We start from the raw sequence: 23,002 nt of genomic DNA on the forward strand, positions 1-23,002 counted from the left end.
ACTAGTCAGGAGAATTATTCTAAATTCTCAGTCACTGCCGTTTCTCTTTCTTTCTCTGCTTTCAGTAATACAGGGCTTAGCTGCTAAAGCTTCAATTCTTTATGTATGAGAAGAATGATATTTGCAACGTTTTTTGCATTTCATTTACATAGTTTTGTAAATTCAGGTGCAAATAGATGAGACATCAGCAAAAGGCTACTTGCTTATTCCAGGTTGTTCGTAGCATAGAAAGTGTAAGTATAATGATCAGCCTGGTTTTCTCCATTCTTACCATCATTCTCTTCTGTGTTTCAGAATGATCACTGCTCCAAACAGTAGCTGTACCAGGGGAACAGAGTGAAAACATATGGATGAAATTCTTACCATGCACTGAACAGCAGAGCATCAAGCACAAAGCTCTGGGAAAATGTCTGCTTGCAACACGTTCACTGAACACGTCTGGAAACCTGGTGAATGTAAGAACTGCTTCAAGCCCAAAAGCTTGCATCAGTTACCCCCTGTATCTGAAAAAAAAACCCTCTCCCAAGGCAATCTGAAATCCAATGCAAACCAAAGTAACAGCCAGCGTGGGAGAAATACAGGCAACTTCCGACCACCTGTGGCAAAGAAACCCACTATAGCCGTGAAACCCACCATGATGGTAGTGGATGGGCAGGGTGTATGTGGTGAAATCAGCACGCCGGATCTCTGTGAGAATAAATCAGTGCCTGCAGGCTGGAACCGAAACAAAGCTGTCTTGAACAAAAAACCACTGAACAATAACAATGAAGATGAGATTGAAGGTTATAGCCATGTTCATAGGCCTTATGGCAACAACGATGGTGTAGGTAAGATACCAAATAATAATAATAATGGCCTGACAGAAGTTTTGAAGGAGATTGCAGGTTTGGATACCACGCCTCAGCTAACTGGAAATGAAATGAACTCGAGAGAAACCTTTTTGGGAAGAATAAATAATTGTTATAAAAGATCATTAGAAAGAAAGATCCCTCCAAGCTGCATGATGGGTGGAATGAAGGATTCACACAGTAAGCATGTTATTCTGAGTGGAAGCACTGAAGTAATAAGTAACGAAGGTGGACGTTTCTGCTATCCAGAGTTCTCCAGCGGAGATGAGAGCGAGGATGACGCGTTTTTTGGCAGCATGCAGGAAGAGCATGAGAGCTGGGATGAAAGTGATGAAGAGTTGCTAGCAATGGAAATTCGTATGAGGGGCCAACCTCGCTTTGCTAATTTTAGAGCTAACACCCTGTCTCCTGTTCCGTTCTGTGTCGACAAGAAATGGAACACTGTGCCCCTTAGAAACAAGTCTCTCCAGCGGATCTGTGCAGTGGATTATGATGACAGTTATGATGAAATTTTAAATGGTTATGGGGAAGAGACTGTGATTCTTTATGGGCAAGAAAGCATGCAGAGCATGGTATCTTCTGATTCTACATCTCCTGATTCTTCTTTGACTGAAGAGTCTCGTTCTGGAACAACCAGCAGTTCTTCACAGAAGCTCTGTAATGGAGGGTTATCTCCCAGTACACCTCAGGACCTCAAATTGATTGAACCAGAATATGAAAGTCTTTGTGATAATCAACTAGTGAAGGATGTGTCAAAACCTCCCAGAAACGTTCCGAAAAGTCTAGAAACTCACAAGGCAGTCCTGGCACTTCGACTGGAAGAGAAGGATGGCAAAATTGCTGTGCAGACTGATATGCAAGAGAATAAAAGTTCGTCAGATGTTGCTGGTCAAGCTGTAACTATCAATTTGGTGCCTGTGGAAGAGCAAGCTAAACCTTACAGAGTGGTGAATATGGAACAACCAGTTTGCAAGCCATATACTGTAGTAGATGTATCAGCTGCCATGACCAATGAATGTAAGGACAGTCCAACTGAAACCTCAGAAACCAAAACCACATCATCTAACACGAGCTCACCCGTAACTCCAGGCACACCTGTTACATCCTCTGCAGCATCACCTGTACGCATAAATGCTAATCTGAAAAAGTCCAGTGCAATCAGATATCAAGAAGTGTGGACTTCTAGTACTAGTCCAAGACAGAAGATACCCAAGGTGGAGTTAATTGGTAACAACTCAGGACCTTCTGTCCCCCCCCGGAAGACAAGCCACCACAAGTCAGCTCCTACTTCACCTACAGCTACAAATATTTCTTCAAAAACTATCCCAGTTAAGTCTCCCAATTTATCTGAGATAAAATTCAACAGCTACAATAATGCTGGCATGCCACCTTTTCCTATTATCATTCATGATGAGCCCACTTACGCTAAGAGTTCCAAAAATGCTATTAAAGTTCCTATAGTAATCAATCCAAATGCATATGATAATCTGGCTATCTATAAAAGTTTTCTAGGGACCAGCGGAGAGCTATCCATCAAAGATAAAACTACTAGTGTGATAAGCCACACATATGAAGAAATTGAAACAGAAAGCAAAATGACTGAAGCCATAGGAAGTAAAGCCACTGAATTTTCCCAGGCAAAGGGGGTGACTAATAGCTCTGAATGCAGGCTGGGTTCTGTGGCACAAAAGGTCCAAGAGTTTAATAGCTGTCTCACTAAGAGTCAGATATCACCACAGAGGAGTCACAGTTCTGACCACAGCTCCCCATCAAGAGTTCAAAAGACAACACAAGAGCCTGCAGTCAAAGTAGACGTAACGCCAGAGGCTTCTGCTGGCAGCAGCAGCGGTAGAGAGAATGCAAGTACGGTGCTTTCACAGATTGTGGCCTCTATCCAGCCTCCACAGTCTCCTCCAGAAACACCTCAGGCTGGGCCCAAGTCTTGTAGCGTAGAAGAGCTGTATTCCTTACCCCCCGATGCAGATGCTACTAAAAACACCCTGGTACGACCCAAATCTCTGTTTACATCACAGTCTGAAATAGAGTCATCCAAGACGGTGGAAAACACTGCTGCTAAAATGCAGAAAGACTCACTTTCACAGCCAGTTGCCACTCACTCTCCAAAGCCAGTGAGAGCCTCCCCGAATACCACAAGTCCCAAAACAGAGCAAGCACCGCCATTTCCTCCTCCGCGGTCCACTTCTTCCCCCTACCATGCAAGCAACTTGTTGCAAAGACACTTCAGCAATTGGACCAAACCAAACAGTCCCACCAGGTCGACAGAGGCTGAGTCAATCCTTCATTCAGAAGGTCGCCGAGCTGCTGATGCGAAACCCAAACGCTGGATATCATTTAAGAGCTTCTTCCGACGCAGAAAAACTGATGATGAGGAAGACAAAGAGAAAGAAAGAGAGAAAGGAAAACTGGTGGGTCTGGATGGAACTGTTATACATATGCTCCCCCCTCCTCCAGTCCAACGTCATCACTGGTTCAGCGAGGCAAAGTCAGACTCGAGTGAGAAGCCATCGATTGTGTTCATGTATAGATGTGAACCGGCACCAGCTGAACCAAAAGCCGACCATCCAAACATGAGCGGAGCGGAGTCTGCGATCACAGATATGCTGGCAAAAGACAAAGGAGAAATGCAAGAAAAGGCTCCAGAGAGCTCCGAACAGAAACTGGGCAGCCATTCATCACCCCCGCAGATTCCCAAGAAAATCCCCAGGTAACCTGCTCATCTTTTTTAGTCACTTAGTTGTGAATCATCCTGTATATGCTGCTGAAAAGGGGATAACTTAAGAAGTTTTATGGCACTAAGTGTACTTTTTTCAAAGTATATTTATTTTAGGTAACTTAAAGCACATTTTAAAAATCTTTGTGTTATATTGGATATCAGAAAAGATTTTAAAAAATATCAGAAACAGTACCTGATAATTGGGGTTTGTATTGCAGGTTCACCAAAATATAGCCATGTTACATTAAATCCCGTATATTTTCCTGAATTTCTAGTTTAAGAAAGTGTTCTTACGTTATAGGAAAATAAAGAATTTTTCAGCAGAAATAAAGGCAACAATTGAAAAGTATAATAGAAATTAAAAGATCTGTGACTCCTGAAAGGGGTGGTGTGCCAGCTTTATCTCACATACCCAAGAACACAAGAGATACTAATGAACTTGATGTTACACTGCAGCACTCCCCCCCAAAAAAATGGATAAAAGTAATAATAGAATTAGATTATATATAAAATAATTTATCTCCATTTTGCAAGGCTTTTAGTGACTAATATACTTTGTCTATTAACAGTACTGGATTCAGTAGAGCTGGTTGCTCCATCTCTGCCTGACAATTTTGTTCAGTGGTTTCATTTTTTTTTTTAACAGAATTTACTAAAATGCCTCATAGTTTCAATTCCTGTGAAAATGTTTGGCCAGTAGATATTTTACTCCTAGAAGTTCATGGTAGTTGCGTGTTTTAGGTACGTTTGTTGGTTTCAAGGTCTGTTTGTTCCTTTATCAAGGGTACACACACTTTCTTGCTTGTTTCTGAACATGGAGAAGCATCTTTATTCCCAGATATGCATTGTTTTTAAAATACCACTTTAAAAATACCCATGTGGATGTATAGAAATAGGTCTTCCAGTGTTATTATACAAACCAATTCCAAAATAGCTTCAAACTTGTGTTATTTAATTCTTTATAACAATAACCTACTGGTAGGAATTTTTTTTAACTTTGAGCTATGCGTGAGCCTCAGAAAATGTCTCATGGCCATGTTCTTTGTTTTGCTCTCTTTGTTGTCTATACAAGGAAGTTGCAGTGATTTTTAGTTAAAATAATTTTAAAGTTGATGTAAACTAATAGAAATCTCAATGTGAGCACAGTTTGAGTTTACTATAAAATGATTGCTGCTTAAAGTAAAATAAGTATGTCTTTAACTAACTAACGGTCACTGTTTGCACCAAGTGTAATTGAATCACTTCTATATCACATCTTGGAAACACTGATACAGCATTCTCATTGAAGATCAGGACTACTTTTCAGGCTGTTTTGCCTTTTGCCAGAATGGATGAACTGCAATCTCAGGGTCAAGGATTTTAGAGTTAAAAAAAAAAAATGTATGCAAAAATTAACAAATAGGGTTTAAAAAAATCCCAGTGCAAAGTGTGGGTGTGAGTTTCAGAAACATTAAGCACTATTAAAGCCAGTAGGAGCATTCACCATCTCTGCAGGATGAACAGCACCACAGGGCTGTGGGTGATGACAAAAGAGGGTGTCCCTGTATTTAAAGTGCGTGTTGCAGTTTAAGGGCCAAGACAGTGGGGAATGTATCCAGGGCTGGAATAACCCTTGGTAGGAGTCTGGTCTCTCTAGACTTGCCCTAAATTAAATGGAGAGAAGTAGGGAGCTTTAGAGAGTAAGTTAAAGAATTGAGAAGTTTGTTCTCATAACCCCTCTCTAGAGGAACCCATTTTTTCTATTATCTCCAGGGGAACCTAAAGAAAATGAGGCTGTAGCAACATTTGTTTTCAGCAGCATCACCGAGCACGTTGCCGTACGTTGCTCTCATGTCACTGGTGCCCGCTCCTGCGCTGGCAAAACAGCTCATGTGGTCACCTGTGGTGAACCAGACTGGGCAAGTGATCCAAATAAAAAATCACTGGGCAGTTATTTTTCAGCCAGATCAATTTGCTGGGAGACCAGGCAGGAAGGAGCAGCTGCTTGTCTCAGTGGGAAAAGGGCAATGACAGGCTAATGGCTGTGGTTGTAGTTGGCATTTGTTCTTAGCCCACCCTAGAGACGGTGCTGTTACCTGCTTTAGATTTTTTTACACTATTACTGGAAAGTCCTCTGCCCTTGCTGTTGAAGGCAACTGGTTATCCTGTCCTGTCTTGTTCATTTATTTCAAGAAGAAAACTTACTCTTCATTTTTCTGCAAGTCAAAGTAATATATCTCACAATCTCCCCTGGTGAAAAGTGGAATTTGCCAAATGTTAGAATTGGAACTTCTTCTTTCCAACAATATTGTTCTATGGTTTCTACACATTTCAAAGGAAATGCACTGAGGTGCTGAGACGTGTTGTGGGAACACTGGACTGTGGATATCTCTATCCTTCCGTTACTGTATTCCATTACCTTGAGGCAATTTGATGCCTTAAGCTATTTGGGTTTTTTTTACTTAATTTTTAATATTGTGAAAGAGACCAATTGAGACCTTATAGTGCCAAAAGAGGAAGGGTTTTGTTGTTGTTGTTCAAGGGGTTTGGCTTTTGTTTTTAATATCCCAGTTTGTGAGAATCAGGGTTGTCAACTTCCATTTTTGCACAAGCAGACAATGCTGTGCTTGTTTTGTGTTCACTCTTCAAGTACTAGTGAAAGGTTAATATTAATTCAGGCTAAAATATGTGTATGGGAAAGATGTTTAAAATCTTCAGTTAAGCTTGCAGAGGCTTAGAAGAAAACAGAGAACATGAAGATAGCAATCAATGAATGGGATACTTGCCTAACTCAGAATGCCCACACAGTAAGCCCACTGAAAAAAACAAACTGATGACCTGGAAAACAAGATAAGCTTTAAAAATGTCAGATTACTGGGGGGTCTTGAAAGGAAATTAAATGAAGATACAGTATTTCCTTACTTGCAATGGATTACAAAGCTGCTAAAGGTTGATAACATCATCACAAAATGGGTCTGAAGGTATTTAAAGTTATCACTAGAAAGGTCAGTTTTTCCTTTTGAACGGCACTTGTAAAATAGTCAGTTCTTTGGAAAGCTGAAAACTATGTCTTTATTATACAAAAGAACTTGATTTTGTTTTATGTATGTGATTATTTCTTTCTGTTTGATGCCAGGATGCACATATGTTTGTTCAAAAGGATCTAGCCAATACTAATGTATTAAATGTACAAAAAACTTGTAGATTAATTTTTGCTAAAAATCATTTAATTGGAACAAAAATTGGGTTTTCTTAGAACACCTGTAGTTGACGATGCAGCAGTTGTTCTCAGGCAAAACCTAGAACTGACCTCTAAAAAGATAACATGGTGATATTTCTGGCTTAAGTCACTGTAATTGCCCAGGGTGGTACAGCACTGTGTGGAATCCACACCGAAGCTTAAAAAAATATTATATCAAAGGCTCTCATCTGTTGGATCAAACTGTTGCCATTGGAGTTTCACAGGGTAAAGGTTTCTCTTCTCCTTCACTGAGAGATCACTATTTATACCCTGTAGCAGCTTTTTAGATTGACATGTTTCCTGAAACAAAACTGCAGAGTGGCCTTCTGATTCTCCCTTTCCTATCTTCATAAACCACATCAGAGCTGAACTAAAACCTCATTCAGCTCTCTTTTAGATGGCAGTGCCTTTGTAAATCAAGGTACAACTGATTTGTGAACAGCCATTTCCATTCAGCTACATCTTAAACTTAATAGTTTCCTTCCGTAGCTACAAGTTGGCCATAACTTTCTTTTACAGCATCTTTGGGCTAGAGTTGGGTGAACTCAAGATAAACCTGTTTACTGAAATACTTCCTTCAGGTACTGAGCTCTGTATATTCAGGCCATTCTGGTTTAGATAAAAAAGCATTTCTTCATAGCTCAAGTTAGGATTACCAGTTGAATTCCTAAAATTATTTTAACTTTGTTGAAAGGATTTTAGCTCATAGTTGAGCGATAGGAGTTGTGCTGTCCCATAGCTACAGAAATCACTATCCTATTGTGTCTTGCTTCAAAAGGAGTGAAATGTTTATACATATTTTGAAGGTTTGTTTTGAACCTTAGAAAGCATGCTTCTCCATTGCAGTTAAACACTACATCACAACTTGCGTTCTCTTAAGGCTATTTTTTGTTAAAATAGCCCCTGGTAATTTCACTGGACACTTTCATGGGCTCTTTACTTACCAGAGTACAGAGATATCAAAGCTTTTGGAAATGACTTCTCCTTCAAATCATACCCAAGTGCCACACTCACAGTACAAACAGTTCACCTTGAGTAACTTCCAGCCAGACTGCTGCTCCTGACATTAACATAAATATCAGGGGCCGATGAGAATCTCTTAGAAAATTGGCCAAAACCTTGCACAGTTCCTGCCTGCCCTGGAAGCATTTCAGTAGTACAACTGATCCTCAAATGCTTTCTGTTGTGCTGATTGCCCTGAGGTTGCTGACGACTGTTCACACTATTTGCTTTAAATTACAGTAAGTCCGATGTGATTTCAAGAATTTGAGTTAGGCATCGAATTTCCATATACAAGCGATGGAAAAAGAATTCCAGTGAGGTGATTTAGAGCACTAAGACCTAAAGGGCCTAGCCTAAATGGGTTATCTCTTCACTGGGTTTTTTTGTAACTTCTGTTATGCTACTAACCATTATTAAAGGAAAAAACATGTAGGGTATGGGGGCTAGGGGTGTGCCACAGTGCAACACCATCTGCGGCCTGGACAGGCTGGGGAACGGAGCTTACACGTAGGCTCTCCTGATTCAGTGGGACAGGAGCCATGGAATTCCTCTGAGTGCTCTGTATATTTGGAGGAATATGAATGTTTTAACAGATCACTCAGTAAAAACAACAGGAATAATTGTTCTTCAAAAATTTAGTCGTATATTAAGATCAGGATCACATCCAGAGACAGGCAGGAATAACCACCACTGCCACATTCCACTTTCTCTTTGTCATTGATCCAAACCTGCAGATTCCACAGCTGCTTCACAAACTATTTGAGAACAGAACTCTTTGAAGTCACAGTAGGGCTCTGTTTAAAACAAAGTCCTTTCCAGTTTTGAGGACCTCTAGTCTAAGTCTTAAGGTAAGGTTCTCACCTGGAGCCAAAACCTGTTAAGTGTAGCTTGCATAATTAGTGAAGAGAATTCATGTTTATTATAGCTGAAATTTGCTAGAGCAAGTCTACTGAAATGGGAGAAACTCTCATCTGAAAAGTTCAGGTGAAACTATCAGTTCCTTATTCTCCCCAAATCTATCTTGGTTTGCTCTTTTTAGATATCAGTGAAGTTTATTTACCTCACTCAGCAATGCTCAACAATGCTTTTAAGAGCATTAACCATCTGTCTTACCCGGTTTCATCAATGAAAAACTTTTGTGAGATTTTTCTCTAGTATGCTTACAGAATTGGAAATTATGCATGTTCAGTAAGGAAAACATTTGGTAACATTTTATGTGAAAATCTGTAAACACTGAGGACTGTCTAAGAACCGAGTACAAGGGGGTTTACCATTTACTATTTTATAAATTTAGACTAAGAAATGGTAAAATGTATTATTGTTCATAATTCCTCTAATACAGTCTGTAAAATGGAAAGACTGAGAGCTTAAAATGTATAAAGAAAAATTATTAGTGTTTTTGTTTGCTTGTTTTATAATGCTCAGTTAACCTGTGGAACTCATTGCCGTGAAGTTTCACTGACTCTAAAGAGCATGCAAACATCACATTATACAAGATTTTAAAACAAACCACTTGTCATGCTTCAGGACTGAGCCAACTTCAAAATAATAAGGATCAGGAATAAAATTTATGGCATAGTTATTTCAAGTTGTCCTTTGAGAAGTTTCTTTCACTCTTCCTCATAAGTAACTATTTTTGGCTAATGGTGGCGCTGAGGAACTGAACTGCAGGAGTGACTGGAGTGGATCTTCTGTCCCCATGGTGTACTCCGATAGAAACCTGGGCACTGATCAGCTTTGCTCCGTGTTTTGCAGAACTAAAGTGTTCTGTGTTCTGAGTAGAAGTTCCTGTGCAAGGTGGCCTTTGACCGCCCTCAAGCCATTAACCTCTCTGCATTTTTCCTCAAGCATTATCCGGTCAGTTTAGGCTTTATATCAGCATTATTAGCTTAAAAGTGTAGGGCCTGAGAGGATCTCAAAGAGATCTCTTTGAAACTAAATTCATCTACAAGTTACACAGACTGTTTTTGTGTAGAACTGAGTCATCTTCCTTTTTGGGCTCCCATCTCAAACTGTATGCCTACCATTGATTACTGCTTTGCTGATGACCCCTCAGAGAGCAGATCAGAGTCCCAGCTGGGTCTAAGGCCACATCAGCTTTTCTCTGTGTTTCTGTCGCTAATTTCTGCCACTTGGATTTATGTGGTGTCTTACACAGAACTATATTCCCTCAGCTTGACCTCTAGATCTGACCCTAATTCAGGAATGCACTCTCAGAATCACTTCTTATAAGCATTCCACTTTATCTCCCTCATATTCATTGCCCTTTATTAATCACTCTAATTGAGAAGGCATGCTTTGAATCCTGGAAAATACAGGTCACGCAATAGCTGTGATTCCACTGTCCTTACAGAAGTTACCACACTACGCAGGCTGCTTTCTGGATGCTCACTATTCCCAAAAGACCAAGGCAAGTTAGACCGCATCATCCTCTGGCTCTCCTCCAAAAACCACGAAGGAGGAGAGCCTGAGGAAAGGGTACGGGGCATTTGTCCCCACAGAGAAAAACAATTTTAAAACAGTTTTGAGCTTGCGCACATGTGAATGACAAGTATGTGTGTTCAGTGGGATGTTATCTGAAGGACAGTCATTTTTATGGCAGGTTTTTTTGCTGCACGTAATCTCAGCTTCTTAGGAAAACAAATGTGTTCTGTGTGTGCAGAGAGCTGCTTCCTCCATTAACTGAGTAGTTGTTTAATTTCAGCCACATGTGCCCGAGGAGCACAGTTCTCTAAGGTAATTCCTTTCCTATGAAGTTTATTTCTGAAATAAAAAAGGGAAAAGAAAAGGGCTTGGACAGAGGAGGCCGTGCCCACTATGGTAAAAGCTAAATATGTGCTCTTATGCAAGGCATCAAAGAATCCATCCTGGCAAAATAACTATAAATATCCCAAATAAGGAGATAGCTTTAAGTATCACTCGCTATCAACAAGCACATACAAAGTTATCAGGCTTTAATGGTTCTAATCTTGGAGAACCACTTGTTTACCAGCTGCTCTAATTTTCTGGAAAATGAGTAGTTTTAACTGTTTAGACTATTTAATGAAGCAAAAGCCATTGGAATTTGGTTCTTGTAGCTCACTGAGTGAGGATGTTTTCCCCTTGTGTTCCTTCTGCGTTGTGTCGGAGCTGATTACGAGCTGGCATTTTGTTCTTTGCTCTCTGAGTCAGTGCACTGCGGATGTGCTGGATCTCTCTGTCTTTACTGTTAAGCTACAGGGAAGCATTTCCCCACAGATTTCACGGCCTGACATCTAATTGCTGTGATTTAAAATGTATTTGACTCAGACACTAAAACTGGTTAGAGTACAGATTTGAGATATTCACTTTTCAGAGTAGGTTAGTCTAAGTTCTTAGCTCCTCCTGAAACTTGAACCTGCTTTTGCCTAACTGATTAACATGACTAAGACCATAGTTGTCATACCAAAACAGTGATGTAGTAGGCTGTGAACTGTTTTCCGTCCACGAAGGCAGTGGAAGAGTTAAGAAGGCAGGGCTGGAACTGACTGGTTTCCTGGGGCGCTTTGGCAAGTCCCTGAGACCAACCCCCTAAGGTAAACATGAAGGTGCGGTAGGTGTATCACTCTGTGCAGAGTTCAGCCCTGTTGCTTACAGCTTGCACAACTTGTAGCACATCAGAACACTGTGGAATCAATGGCTCGCCAGAGTTTCAAGACATGATTAAAAGACTCAAGAAGGCCCTGAAAGAATTTCCTTTAATGGGGAATTGTGTGAGTGAGTACAGTGGGTGAGTTGGTATTTTTTTCTTTCTTCCTTTCTAGCTGTTGGTTTACTTTGGCAAAATGCTTCTGAGCTTAGGTTTAGTGTATGTGCTTGCATGTGTCTGGTTTGCAGAATGAGTCTGTTCTGTACTTCACCAATTGATACTAAAAAATTACTTTGAGATGTGATAATTCCTGGTTTGTGGCAATGGCAGAACTGTAAAGCTACTAGAAACTACTTCCTAAACAAAATGTTCTTGTTGAGGAATGCAGGTATGTATATGATTTACAGCAATTACAAGCCTTTAGTTTAATTTCTCATAATCTTGAGAGCCTTGTTACTGCTTTAATTTTATGTATGCTTTACCCTGAAATTATATTAGGTTAACTCTTTAATGTGGATATATTTGTGGCACATGGAATGTTCTTCACTGGATTCCAATGCATGGTACTAAAAATGAACAAAAAATTTTATGCTGATTCAAGATGACATCTTTTTGAACTTACGCCGTTTTTTCTCTTTTACTAACAAGTTCTAATGAGTTTTGTTTGTATCAGCCTGCAGCTCAGATTCATGAGGCTGAGTAGAAACAGCATGTGCGCGCTGCATCGTACATGGGGTCTTGTGTTATGCGAAGTATTGGCATGTTTTACTCTTGGGGATTGCTAGAAGATTGCGTATCACCATTTTCAGTATTTTGGCTTTGGCATAGTGAGATATATGCCTGTAATTTATGTTAACTCCTTGAGGATACAATGTCTCAGCTGTAAGGATTTGTGTTAAAGAAGCTCAGCTGCTCTGCCTATTTAAAAACATGTAGTTTTTATTTCTGTTAATCAGAAGTTACATTATGTTTCACATCTCTACCACAAAAATTAAATAACTGTACAGAAATATGATGTGGTGATCATCTTTTGAAGGAAGTGCATTACTCCTATCTCTCATGGAAGTTACAAGTACTGCAAATTCTCGCTGTTCTATTTGATCAGGCTGCAATAATGAGAACTAAATTGCACATACGCTCTTGAGATTTGGCCTATAAGGAGTATTTGTTTCTGTGAGTGGGAGAGCATAAAGGCACAGAAGTATTTTTGCTCTGACATTTCGATGTGGCATATTATTGATAATTGCTGCTATGTTTTCAATAGGATCAGGTTTTTTCAATAAACCTGAACATTTTTTTTTTTATATATATATAACACATAATTTTAAAATCATACTGCAGTAAATATATCCATGGAAACCAATTGAATCCATGATTTTCACAGTTTTGTCCTATGAGTCATCCCAGTTTAAAACTTCATAGCTAAGAGCAGGCACAGGGGACTGTCTTCACGGCCTTTTGCAATTGGCATAATGCGGGTAGGTTTTAACCTGGGGAATTTTATATGGGAAATAGATTACTGGCTTAGAAGAGCTACTGGGCTGTTTCCCAGAGTGTCAGTTCCCCAAATCCTACCAGTATATGAAAATGTGTCACTAAAGTTGTATGCATTTATTAAGACTTAACAGCCCCCTTTCTATACCTTGGTACCCTTGATTAAAGCAAAATCGTTCTGATTGATAAAAAGCACATTAAGCTCTGCTACTGTCCTATAAGTCCTACACTTTTTATGCAGAATCATGCCTGCATATACATGTGTACATATGTTGATGGTAGTCAGCTTTAAAACATTTTATTACCACTTTTGTAGGGAACATGAACCACTACATGTTACAATTTCAGTCAAAAGTTGTTTCTTCTTATTTAGGAAAATAAATATTGTAGAAAGTTGGGGGTTTTTTTAAGGGAGTGCAAAAGGAGCTTATTTCTTTACCAGTTTATTCCCTTTCCTGAAGATATTTAGTGCCTCATCTGGTATTTTGCCAGAAGGATCTAGTATCATAGCTTTGGTCTCCAGGTGATTTTGGTTTGTTTGTTTCAGTCAAGTGCCCGATGACACGACACTGGAGGACTTGTCCCCTCGTGTTCCCAGAGCCGTGTTTGTGAAGCAGGACAATGGCGGCAGCGCCTCCGTCATACCTGTGTCATCCGTCCGGCTCCCGCAAGGGGAGGAAGAAAAGGAAGAAGCTTCAGTTTCTCCCGACTTAAATGCTTGCAGTGCTACATACAGCAATTTAGGTAAGTGTGTTCTCGTAGAAGAAAGTTTAAATTAGATCAGATTTTGGATCTTTCCAGGCCATGAAGAGCCTGGTCTTCTGAACAGCTCAATATACTTCTATAAGGTTAATTTTTAAAGACAAACTTTTAAATACGGATTTGTAGAGAATAAAATTATGTTGTCTCATTCTAAGATACACAACCAAGAAAGTGAAGATTCAACAAACTCAAAAGATTCATTTCCTATTATTATAATCTTTTAATTGCCCTTAATGATAAAAATCTCAAATACTTTTAAAAGACACATTGTTTAATCCATTTGGAGGAATTTTTATCAAAAAAGTTTAAAATACAGAGCAAGTTACGTGTATTTTTTTAGCAACAATAAGTAGATTTCACTATTTTTCCAAACTTCAAGAAAAGATAGGATTTTTTCTTTTAGAGCATCAATAACTGCTAAGATATTTGTCATTATCTTTTGTGAACTAAAGCCCTTCTTATCCTAGGCTGAGAGTTTACTTTTGCATCTTGAGGAAAGATCACTTCCACCCATCATCATTTTTGTCAGTGTTGTTCCTATGTGTAAATGCTGCTTCGTAAAACCAAATAAAACTGAACCCCTTTGCAGTTTAGGCAAAATGTTCTCCTCATCCTCGGGTCACTTTCAGATTTGCTGTCACCAAAGTAAATTTTAGGTATGAAAGAGTTAAACTAACTTTTAGGCTTGACTTGGTCTGTCTTGGCAAGCTTGCTGCTTGTTGTTAAGAGCAACGCTACCCTAAATGGCACTGAGTTCTCTGGCTGCCATTCAAACTTTTATCTGGTTTATTCGAGCAACCTCTTTTTCTAATTCAGATAGCTAGCAAGAGATTACTAGGCAGGGCATATGGAATAATTCCAACTTGTTTTCACATCTTGCATCACCTGAGCACCAAAATCACAGATTTTGTAGAATGAACAAATACTGGTGTGTATAACCGAAAGAAAGGATAATAGGAGAACTAATTATGTTACATCATGTTTGATGTAACTTCAACTGCATTTGTATCTACAGTTACCTTTTTATAGCTATACGCTACAGTCTGTAGTTTGTAAAATTCTTAGTTTTCAGCATAATGCACAGTATTCTCTTTTAAAATACTAATCTAATACATATTATGCTTTTTTTAATTGAAAAGCAGATTATGATGTCCTTACTTTGATAAATGTCTAGTGTTCAGTTGTGGTATGTCACATGAAATTTCAGGAGCAGAAATAATGGCAAGTCAAGGCAGTAGTTTTATCAGGTACTGCCCTCAAATATATTTGGTTTTGGCCTTCCCCTGCTCCTGCAGGAGTTGTCCCATCATCAGTTTACCATCCTGCCCACAAAAACTGCAAGTGTGCCAGCAAGTATTTATCAGGAACCAAACTGCAGATGCAAAATTTGAGAATAGCTCGTGTATAAAATACGGGCTGTATTTGTTAGTTCATCTAACATGTAAAATCATACATCTAGGAATTAAAAAACAAACAAACACAACAACAACAACAACAAAACCACCACAACCAACCAACCAAGAAAACACACAGGCACACCTTACAAGATAGAGGATTCTCCTCTGAGAATCAGATATAACATAAAAGACTTGGGGCTTTTAGGAAACATGAGGTCTCACTGTGATGACAGGATAAAAGAGCCCAGGGTGTTCCTGGGTGTATATACAGGAGGAAACTTCAGCAGGAGTAGAGAGGTGGTGTATATCTCTTTTTTACCCTGTAACTGCCATGGCCATAGTCAGGCCTAGTAGTGTGTCTGTTCCTCCTTTTCATTTGCCTCTCAAGAGTGTAGCTCAGGCTAAGCCTTGTAATGTTGGAGTCTATGCTGTAAGGAAATGATGGGTTTTAAGCATCAAGGGGAGGAGGAGATGGTAGACAAGAAAAAGAAGCAAATGCTCTGCCAGTACTTGTGTGCAAAAGAACATTCTTGTGCCTTTGATGGGGACAAAATTTAAAACAACTTTTTCTTGCTAGACAACCCGTTTTTAAAAAATGTGAGCCGTGCAGTATTACCACATGCTGGGGGCAAGCTGAGCTGGAAAGACTGGCCCAATGGGCATGGAAGAGATGTATGCTGTTAAGAACTCAGCATAAAAAACAGTCCAGATATGAAGCTTTTCAAACGTGTAATATAGATGGATAGATTTCCAGATGGAAAATTTGTTTTTGTGGGGAGAACCTACACTGTAACATGGCATGTTTTACAAGCTCCTTTTCCTCAGCTGAGAATACTTGAAAATGGAACCATATAATGGCTTGTACATGCAGGTTTTTGGATCCTGCCACCCCCACCAGACATCTGCAAAGACAACTCTGGTTATGAAAACCTTCTTCAATTATGTTTTGATGTCACAGTTCCATAGCTATGCAAAAGCAACAGGTAGCAAAAGTCACTGGTTGCAGTTGCAACACTCTTCTTTTGGAGGACAAGGCCATTAAGGCAGAAAGAAGAGAATAACAAAGAAATGCGGTCAGAACTCTTACCTTTCTTGGAGAGGGCTTCTGCTGCTGCTGCCTGATATGTGCATCTTGTTCTCATTTCTTTTCTTGCTGTTTGCTTCTAACATCTGTGCAGTCGTTGGATTAGCAAGTCACACAAGAAATGCATATTAGGAAAGTGCCTCCTGAAATAGTAGCCTTTCTCAGAAGCCCAGCAGTTAGCCTACTTTAGCACAGTGGGGAAGAGGGGAAGATTGAGAAAATAGGCAAGTGATCTTCAGCGTGGAATATTGCAGGGGAAGTAGTACACAGGTCACAGATTTAGTAAGAGTAAGCAATTGTGAAAGAATACATGTTTGGATGAGTAAGAAAATTGGATACAAAGTAGAAATGAACTTGTCTCAGGATTATGCAAAAGGCTGTGGCATCTAGATGTGTGTGTGTAGCACACAGATGTCAGTTCTGCTTTTCACTCTAAATCATGCCCCTCTTCATCTCTGCAAAAGGTACATGACAGTGTTACTGTACTGCTCAGCTGGCACCAGTGTTACACACTGCAGCACATCCAATGGTGAGAGGAAGGGCTGCTGGTATAGAGCACATTCGCTGCAGCACTGAGATCAGAAAGGAGCAGTGGAAGGTCCTTGAGTGTTTAATTTTTTTTAAGCAACCTTGAAAATTATTTGAGAGAGAGATGCGGGGATTCTCCAATATTTCTAGCCTTTGAACATTTTTATTTTGTGGTAGTTAAAAAGCAATGACCTAGAGCCTATGCAGTCTTCCCTGATGATCAGGCATGTACAAAGCTAATAGAATTTCCTGCTCAAAAGTGAGTTTTTTTAACGTTGGAATATCCAGGCTTATCACAAAATCCATAAGGCTCTTCTGAGTGTTTCTTGGGCTTAAACAAAAGATAGAGACATAACTTTCATTTGTGATGTCATCTCCTTGGAATGACTGAAAAGAGAATGATGGTTAAGAATTCAAGAGCCAAGGCTATTTTGTTTGTGGATACATCTGAAAATACAGTCCTCTCTTGTCTTCTGAAATTAGGAAGTCCTTTTCAGCATTCTAACACAGTGTTCCAGGCTTTTGTGCATCCTGACCAAGAGGATCTTTGATTCTGTAGTATTCATAAAAACTGTAACAACATATCTGAAAGTGTAAAGGAAGCTATCTTTTTTTCTTTTCATAGACTGTGGTGTCATTTATTTTTATGGACCAAAGTGATTTAATTAAAATTCTGAGATCTCCCAGTTTGGCTGAGCATTCCAGTTTGGTCCTCTCTTTACAAAGATTCAGTACATATTAAAAATGGTCAAATAGTTGTAGTGTCTTTCTGCTTGCTGTTCCCTTATTAGAAAAGATGCTCAACTGCAATTACGGAAAGCATCCATTTCATGTCTGCTGTGTTGCAACTGTAAAAATTGGCTTCTTACCTTACCATGACAGTCAATGAACCTCACAGGAGTAGTGAAAACTTATAAAATAATTCCTCTGAAATAGCAGTTGATTTTTAAGAGTGGTAAAATCTTGTTTTGATATGAGTAACAACTGTTTAATTCTCCCAGTGCAGCAAGTTGGTCATTTGTATTATGTGTTTATTTTTTATTATTCTCTCTAACATTATTGTCATTGATTTATTCTTCATTTCCAAGGACTCTGGCAGTTATAAAACATAATTGTCCTCTCTAAAAACCATCCAAAACACATGATGGGAAGTTTATCTTCCCTAGAAGCACACCAATGTTTGAAACAAGTCTGGCAGTGGAAATCTCATGCTTTCATGTATGAAACCTGCCGTTTGGAATCTCTTGACTGAATCTAGGTCAGGTTATCTATGACCGTAATATTGCCAGCAAAGGCACCCGTGGCAAGGAAGAGGAATGTATTAGAAAAAGCTGCGGTCAGGGTGTGGAGAGGAGAGTTTTAAATTGTAGGCTAAAAAATATTTTAAAAATATTTTTGGTTTTGTAATCTTAAATTATGGTCCTCCTGTATGAGTTTACATCAAACAAGATCACCTCACCTGCCAGAGAAGTGCACCTCTCCAATAGTACACAAAGGCACTTAGCAGCATCCACCCATTTGAAGAGGAAGGAAGGAATAATATTACAGTCAACTGACTGCAGAAGGAATTATGGGAAACTGGGTATAGTTACTGAAACTGGAATTTGGCCGAGTGCAAAAATTGACATTTGATTTTTGCTTGCACTTTCTGTCATTAATCCCATGTGATGTAAAACGCCAGCATTGCTCACACTAAGACTGATTTTAATGTATAGGCCATGGTCAAATAAAGTCTGGCTATATGTGACAATATATACATTATATTGATTTGGTCACTTTGCTTTCTAATTAGTTAATCTTTTCAGGTATGTATTTAGTGTTCTTCAAGTATTCAGAGGGTTCTAGTCAGCTTATTTTTTTGGCCTTAAACTTCTTTGCAGAATGCAAATATGAGCAGCAGACGCAAAGTACTTCAATCTTTTATTACTATTACCTTCTTATTACACAGGACAATCCAGAGCAGCCATGATACCTCCCAAACAGCCCAGGCAGCCGAAGGGAGCTTTGGATGATGCCATTGCCTTTGGAGGACTAGTAGACCAGGAGACAATGAACAACTTACAGCCGACACCACCTCCACTGCCAAAGAAAACAATTTTGAGAGCTAACACAGAGCCAACTGCCAGAGATCTCCAGAAGCAGGCCCTGGAGAACAACCTGTGCATTGTGGCCAATCCCACCTATGACATTGACACCAACTGGGAAGCCAGCAGCGCCTGCTCTTCAGTCAGCCTGGAGCTTAAGATCCTGGACAATGAGTCAGGAGATTCCTTGGACAGGCCTATAGAAAAACTAAGGGCAACCACCTCAGCAACTAACAGTGTTTCCAGCCTAACCACTATCAGTATTAAGGACCGGTGTTCCAATAGCATGGAGTCTCTAACAGGGAGACGCATCTCACAAACTAAGCAGGGCAAAGGTGTCCAGAAGCCACAAAGGCAAGCACTTTATCGAGGAATTGAAAACCGGGAAGAGGTGGTAGGTAAAATCCGAAGCCTTCATGCTGATTCACTGAAGAAGCTGGCACTGAAATGTGAAGACTTGTTCATGGCCGGACAAAAAGACCAGTTGCGATTCGGGGTGGACAGCTGGTCGGATTTCAGGCTGACGAGTGACAAGCCGTGCTGCGAGGCCGGTGATGCAGTGTACTACCCAGCTTCTTATGCAAAAGATCCACTCAACAATTACGCAGTCAAGGTAAGAGGGGCTTGAAAAACCATAACCCTAGACATCAGTGGCAAAGTGTAACAACAACCATAACCTGCAACACACCCAGTAATACCAGGTCCTACAAATACGCGTGTTGCAGCAGCACTGTGTGAAAAGTAAGATTCCTGAGATACAGGCTCTTCCTTCTCTCAAGAACTACTTGTGGCGTTGGTATCTGCTATTTAAGTTTTGTCTGTTTTCATTGCAGATCCAAAATTATCAAAATGAAATCAACACAACTCAGTCTTTACCACGGTCATTGTGTAATGAAATATTGAAAAAAAAAAAAAAAAGCTGTATTATTTTAACATGTCAGCAGTTTTTTGGAAACTTGCAATAACAATCTGTCATTTCATCTGCATGCAGATGATACTAAATCATCACTCTTAGTTAAGAAAGACTTCAAATTTTCCATGGTCAGAGCCATGCAATTTTGGATGTGAATTCTAGTCTAATGTATCTTTAAGTTCCTGTACAAGGTCTCTTATTTTCACCAGTGCTCATTAGCAGCCTTTCAAAAGCTCTGTCTATTAGTGTTGCCTTACAAGCCACTTGTATATAGGTAATTCTTTCTGAGCACTGTATCTCTGAAGTTCTCAGTGCTCATCTGATAGGATGATAGTGAGAAAGGCAGCTGAGACTTGGAGCTCTGTCAGGCTTCCTGTGCGACCTTGAGCAAATCATTGAACTTCTGACTCCTTCTTGTTGAAACTGAGATAAAACATGGATTACCCAACACAGGTGTGTGAGGCATAATCGATTATTCCTCACAGAGCATGTTGATGTTCTCAGAAGGGTGGTGCTTTACCGGAACAAAATGTTTTTACCACTCCTGCATGATTGTTTACAAGAAAGATGTAAAAAAATAAAAGGTAAGATTACTGCAACTGATAATGTTCTTCTGAAACTTGAAAAGGCATCTTTTTAAGACAGATTTGTGGGCATAACCAGTTATATTTCTTTAGTTTCCAAGGTCCTCTTGAAAATACTCTCCCTCACACTCAGTGAGGAAGATACTCTCACTACACACATTCTCTGATTTCTTTATAAGCCAAGCAGGACCAGCATATGGGGCCACTACTGTCTTTTCATTTTCTCTTTCACATAGCTGAAGTGTGATGTGTTCAGCCGAATTGGGTTCTCTTCAGTTGCTGAATCCAAGATACGGTTTTCCTGTTATTTTTTATCAAGTCTTAGAAATACACTTTGAAAGGGCATATGGAGCCACATCTTTGGACAGTGTAAATTTGTGTAGCTCTTTTGAGTTCTGTAGAACTGCCCAAGCAACACCGGCTAACGACTCAGACACCTCTTAAGTTCTGTGATTTTAATGTTAGATTGGAGAAAAAAATGTGACAATGGAATTTTAAATTATTGTTCTCTTTGTAGTAAACAAGAGATTCAGCCCCAAAAGGTTCTGAGTCTTAATGCCTAAGTAAAAAAAAAAAAAAAAAAAGTTTCAATATTTTATCTCCAAAAGTAGAATTACAAAAGCACTTTTAAAAATTAAGCTTTAACCATTTGACAGCTACTGAAGTAAATTTAGAAGAATGAAGGTTTTTGTGCAGATGAATTACCAGTGCATCTTTACATTCTGGTGGTATCACCAGCAAAAGGTGCTCTAATCAATTTGTTGGAGAACAAGCAAAACTTGTTCTGTTGGTATGGATGGTTGAGGAAATATTGTTTATATGGGTATGTTGTTTCAAAGCATTGTATTATGCTTTTTGCTTCACTCTCACCTAATCTGCTGGTAAACATCCTGTGCAAAAAAAGCTGCAGGAAGCCATGCGGAAATTATTTTCACTGAAACTTTTAAAATAAAAATAGTAAATAAGTCACAATCAGAAAATGAATTTTCCAAATGGAAAAAAAAAAAAAAATAGAAGTTCCCTTACAAGAAAGTTCTAGACGCTTAAGGTATTTTTCCTTCGCTAAGTGAAGTACCATCTTCTAAGTAGTTGGTAGATCTGGGACAATATGGATAAACATTCCTCTGAAACCACAGTCTTATCAGTAATTCCAAACATGTAGTGGAAAGGTTACACTAAAGTAAAAGCAGCAGAGAGCACCAGCTATTTGTACAATGTGGATGGGATGAGTTTGATTTTTAGTATCCTCACACAGACTAAGGCAGGGATGTGACACGGATCTTTAAAAACAAAGTTACTCACAGTAATAGTTAGACAAGATTAATTACTGTTAGTGATATGGGAGAAACTGCTTCCACTTTCAGTATTAAACTTGCAAGGAAATTACTGTATGATATCATAGACACATATGGAAATCATGATTCAGAGTCCAGAGGAACAACACAGACATAAAAACACCGGCAGAGTCATGGCCTGAAGTGTGAGTGCTCTGGCCCGCAGGCACGTGTTGCAATGCAGTCTCAGGCAGGATAACAGGAATCGCAAAGGTGCAAACAGCTCAGAGGAGCAGTTTAAGATTTATTGCTTTATTTGCTACAGAGCAGCAGCAGCTCTTCTAGCAGCAAAACCTTAGGATTTCTGCTAAGGTTCCTGTCCCAAGCATTAATATAAAACAGAGCAATGCAGAAGTAAATAGTATTGGGCTGAATTGGGCTGACAGTTTCCTAGTTGCAGCTGACAATTTTTTTCTAGTGATGTTTAGTTTGTCACAGTGTGCTAAGCTGTTTTTTTGGTAATTCAGTTTCATGTTGGAGTTTCTTGGCAAGAAGTGTTGTTAAAGGTTCATCCCAGAACTCCACACTTCAGATCAAAATAAAGCTGTGTGCGTTAAACTTTTAGGCCATTCCAAGTTCAGTCACAGCAGCATAGAATTCTGTATTTTGGCACATCGTTAAGAAGCCAAAGCTCTATATTCTAAGGCCAGATCAAGAAAATGAGGTCAATCAGAGATCAAACTGGCCTACTTGGAAAACAAGGTTGTGCCAAGAACAAGCTATCAATTTGGGATTAGCAAGCTTTCATTCTACACAGAATTTCATTTGCAGTTGTCCCTCTGTGCAATACAACAAAGTAGCACAGATGGTGCAGTCTTTGTGATCTTCTGTGTTTCTCATTTTCAGCACTTGTAAATTCATTTCCCACAATATTCATCTTACTTTAAGTTCACTGACGCCCTGTAAAATGCATAGGACAGAGTGGAAATGAGATTCCCTGCTGGTAAAGTGGAAGTCAGCTGATGGCACAGTAGGCTACTGGACTCATAAAGGAAAAATAAAAGCTAATGCAGAGTAGTTTTTAGCAGCTCTGAAACATCTTGGGTTTTAGGGATGTGGATGGGGCAGAGAAGAGAAAATTGAAATGGCAGGATATAAAGAAACCTGTCCTGTCCCTATAAATGTGATGGAAGTTTAGTTCATATGCATGCACTAAAGATACATTATGATAGTGCTTTCTGGCAAAAAGGAAAATGAAACTTTCTATTGCTTCATACTCGTATCTCTCCTTTTTTTCTTGCTTTCTCTCATCATATGGATGGGCTTTTTACCAACATTGCTTCATCTTCTGAACAACCAGCTCTTTATCAGCTTTAGAAAGAAGGCCCTTATCAACACCTTTCTTTCAGCTATTATCACATACCATATCTTCATAGCTCAGCCAATTGTATTTCATTAAAGCAAATGGACT

The 23,002-nt window shown here is 39.4% G+C and overlaps 1 protein-coding gene across 2 annotated transcripts in view; it reads left to right on the plus strand.

Annotated features, from left to right (window-relative positions):
• The window catches only part of PEAK1 (pseudopodium enriched atypical kinase 1), a 102,857-nt gene that overhangs the window by 74,172 nt on the left and 5,683 nt on the right, over window positions 1–23,002 (plus strand). Inside the window, exons 4-7 of one of the 2 annotated variants that reach the window (XM_080351031.1) lie at window positions 295–3,573; window positions 11,436–11,552; window positions 13,453–13,649; window positions 18,625–19,373. In XM_080351031.1, coding sequence (XP_080207157.1) covers window positions 407–3,573; window positions 11,436–11,552; window positions 13,453–13,649; window positions 18,625–19,373 — 4,230 coding nt within the window. In that variant the 5' untranslated portion in view covers window positions 295–406. The remainder of the gene's footprint in view (window positions 1–294; window positions 3,574–11,435; window positions 11,553–13,452; window positions 13,650–18,624; window positions 19,374–23,002) is intronic. The other variant, XM_080351030.1, reaches the window with a different exon arrangement.

This window comes from Nesoenas mayeri (assembly GCF_963082525.1).
Source record: "Nesoenas mayeri genome assembly, chromosome: 11".
Lineage (NCBI taxonomy): Eukaryota > Metazoa > Chordata > Aves > Columbiformes > Columbidae > Nesoenas > Nesoenas mayeri.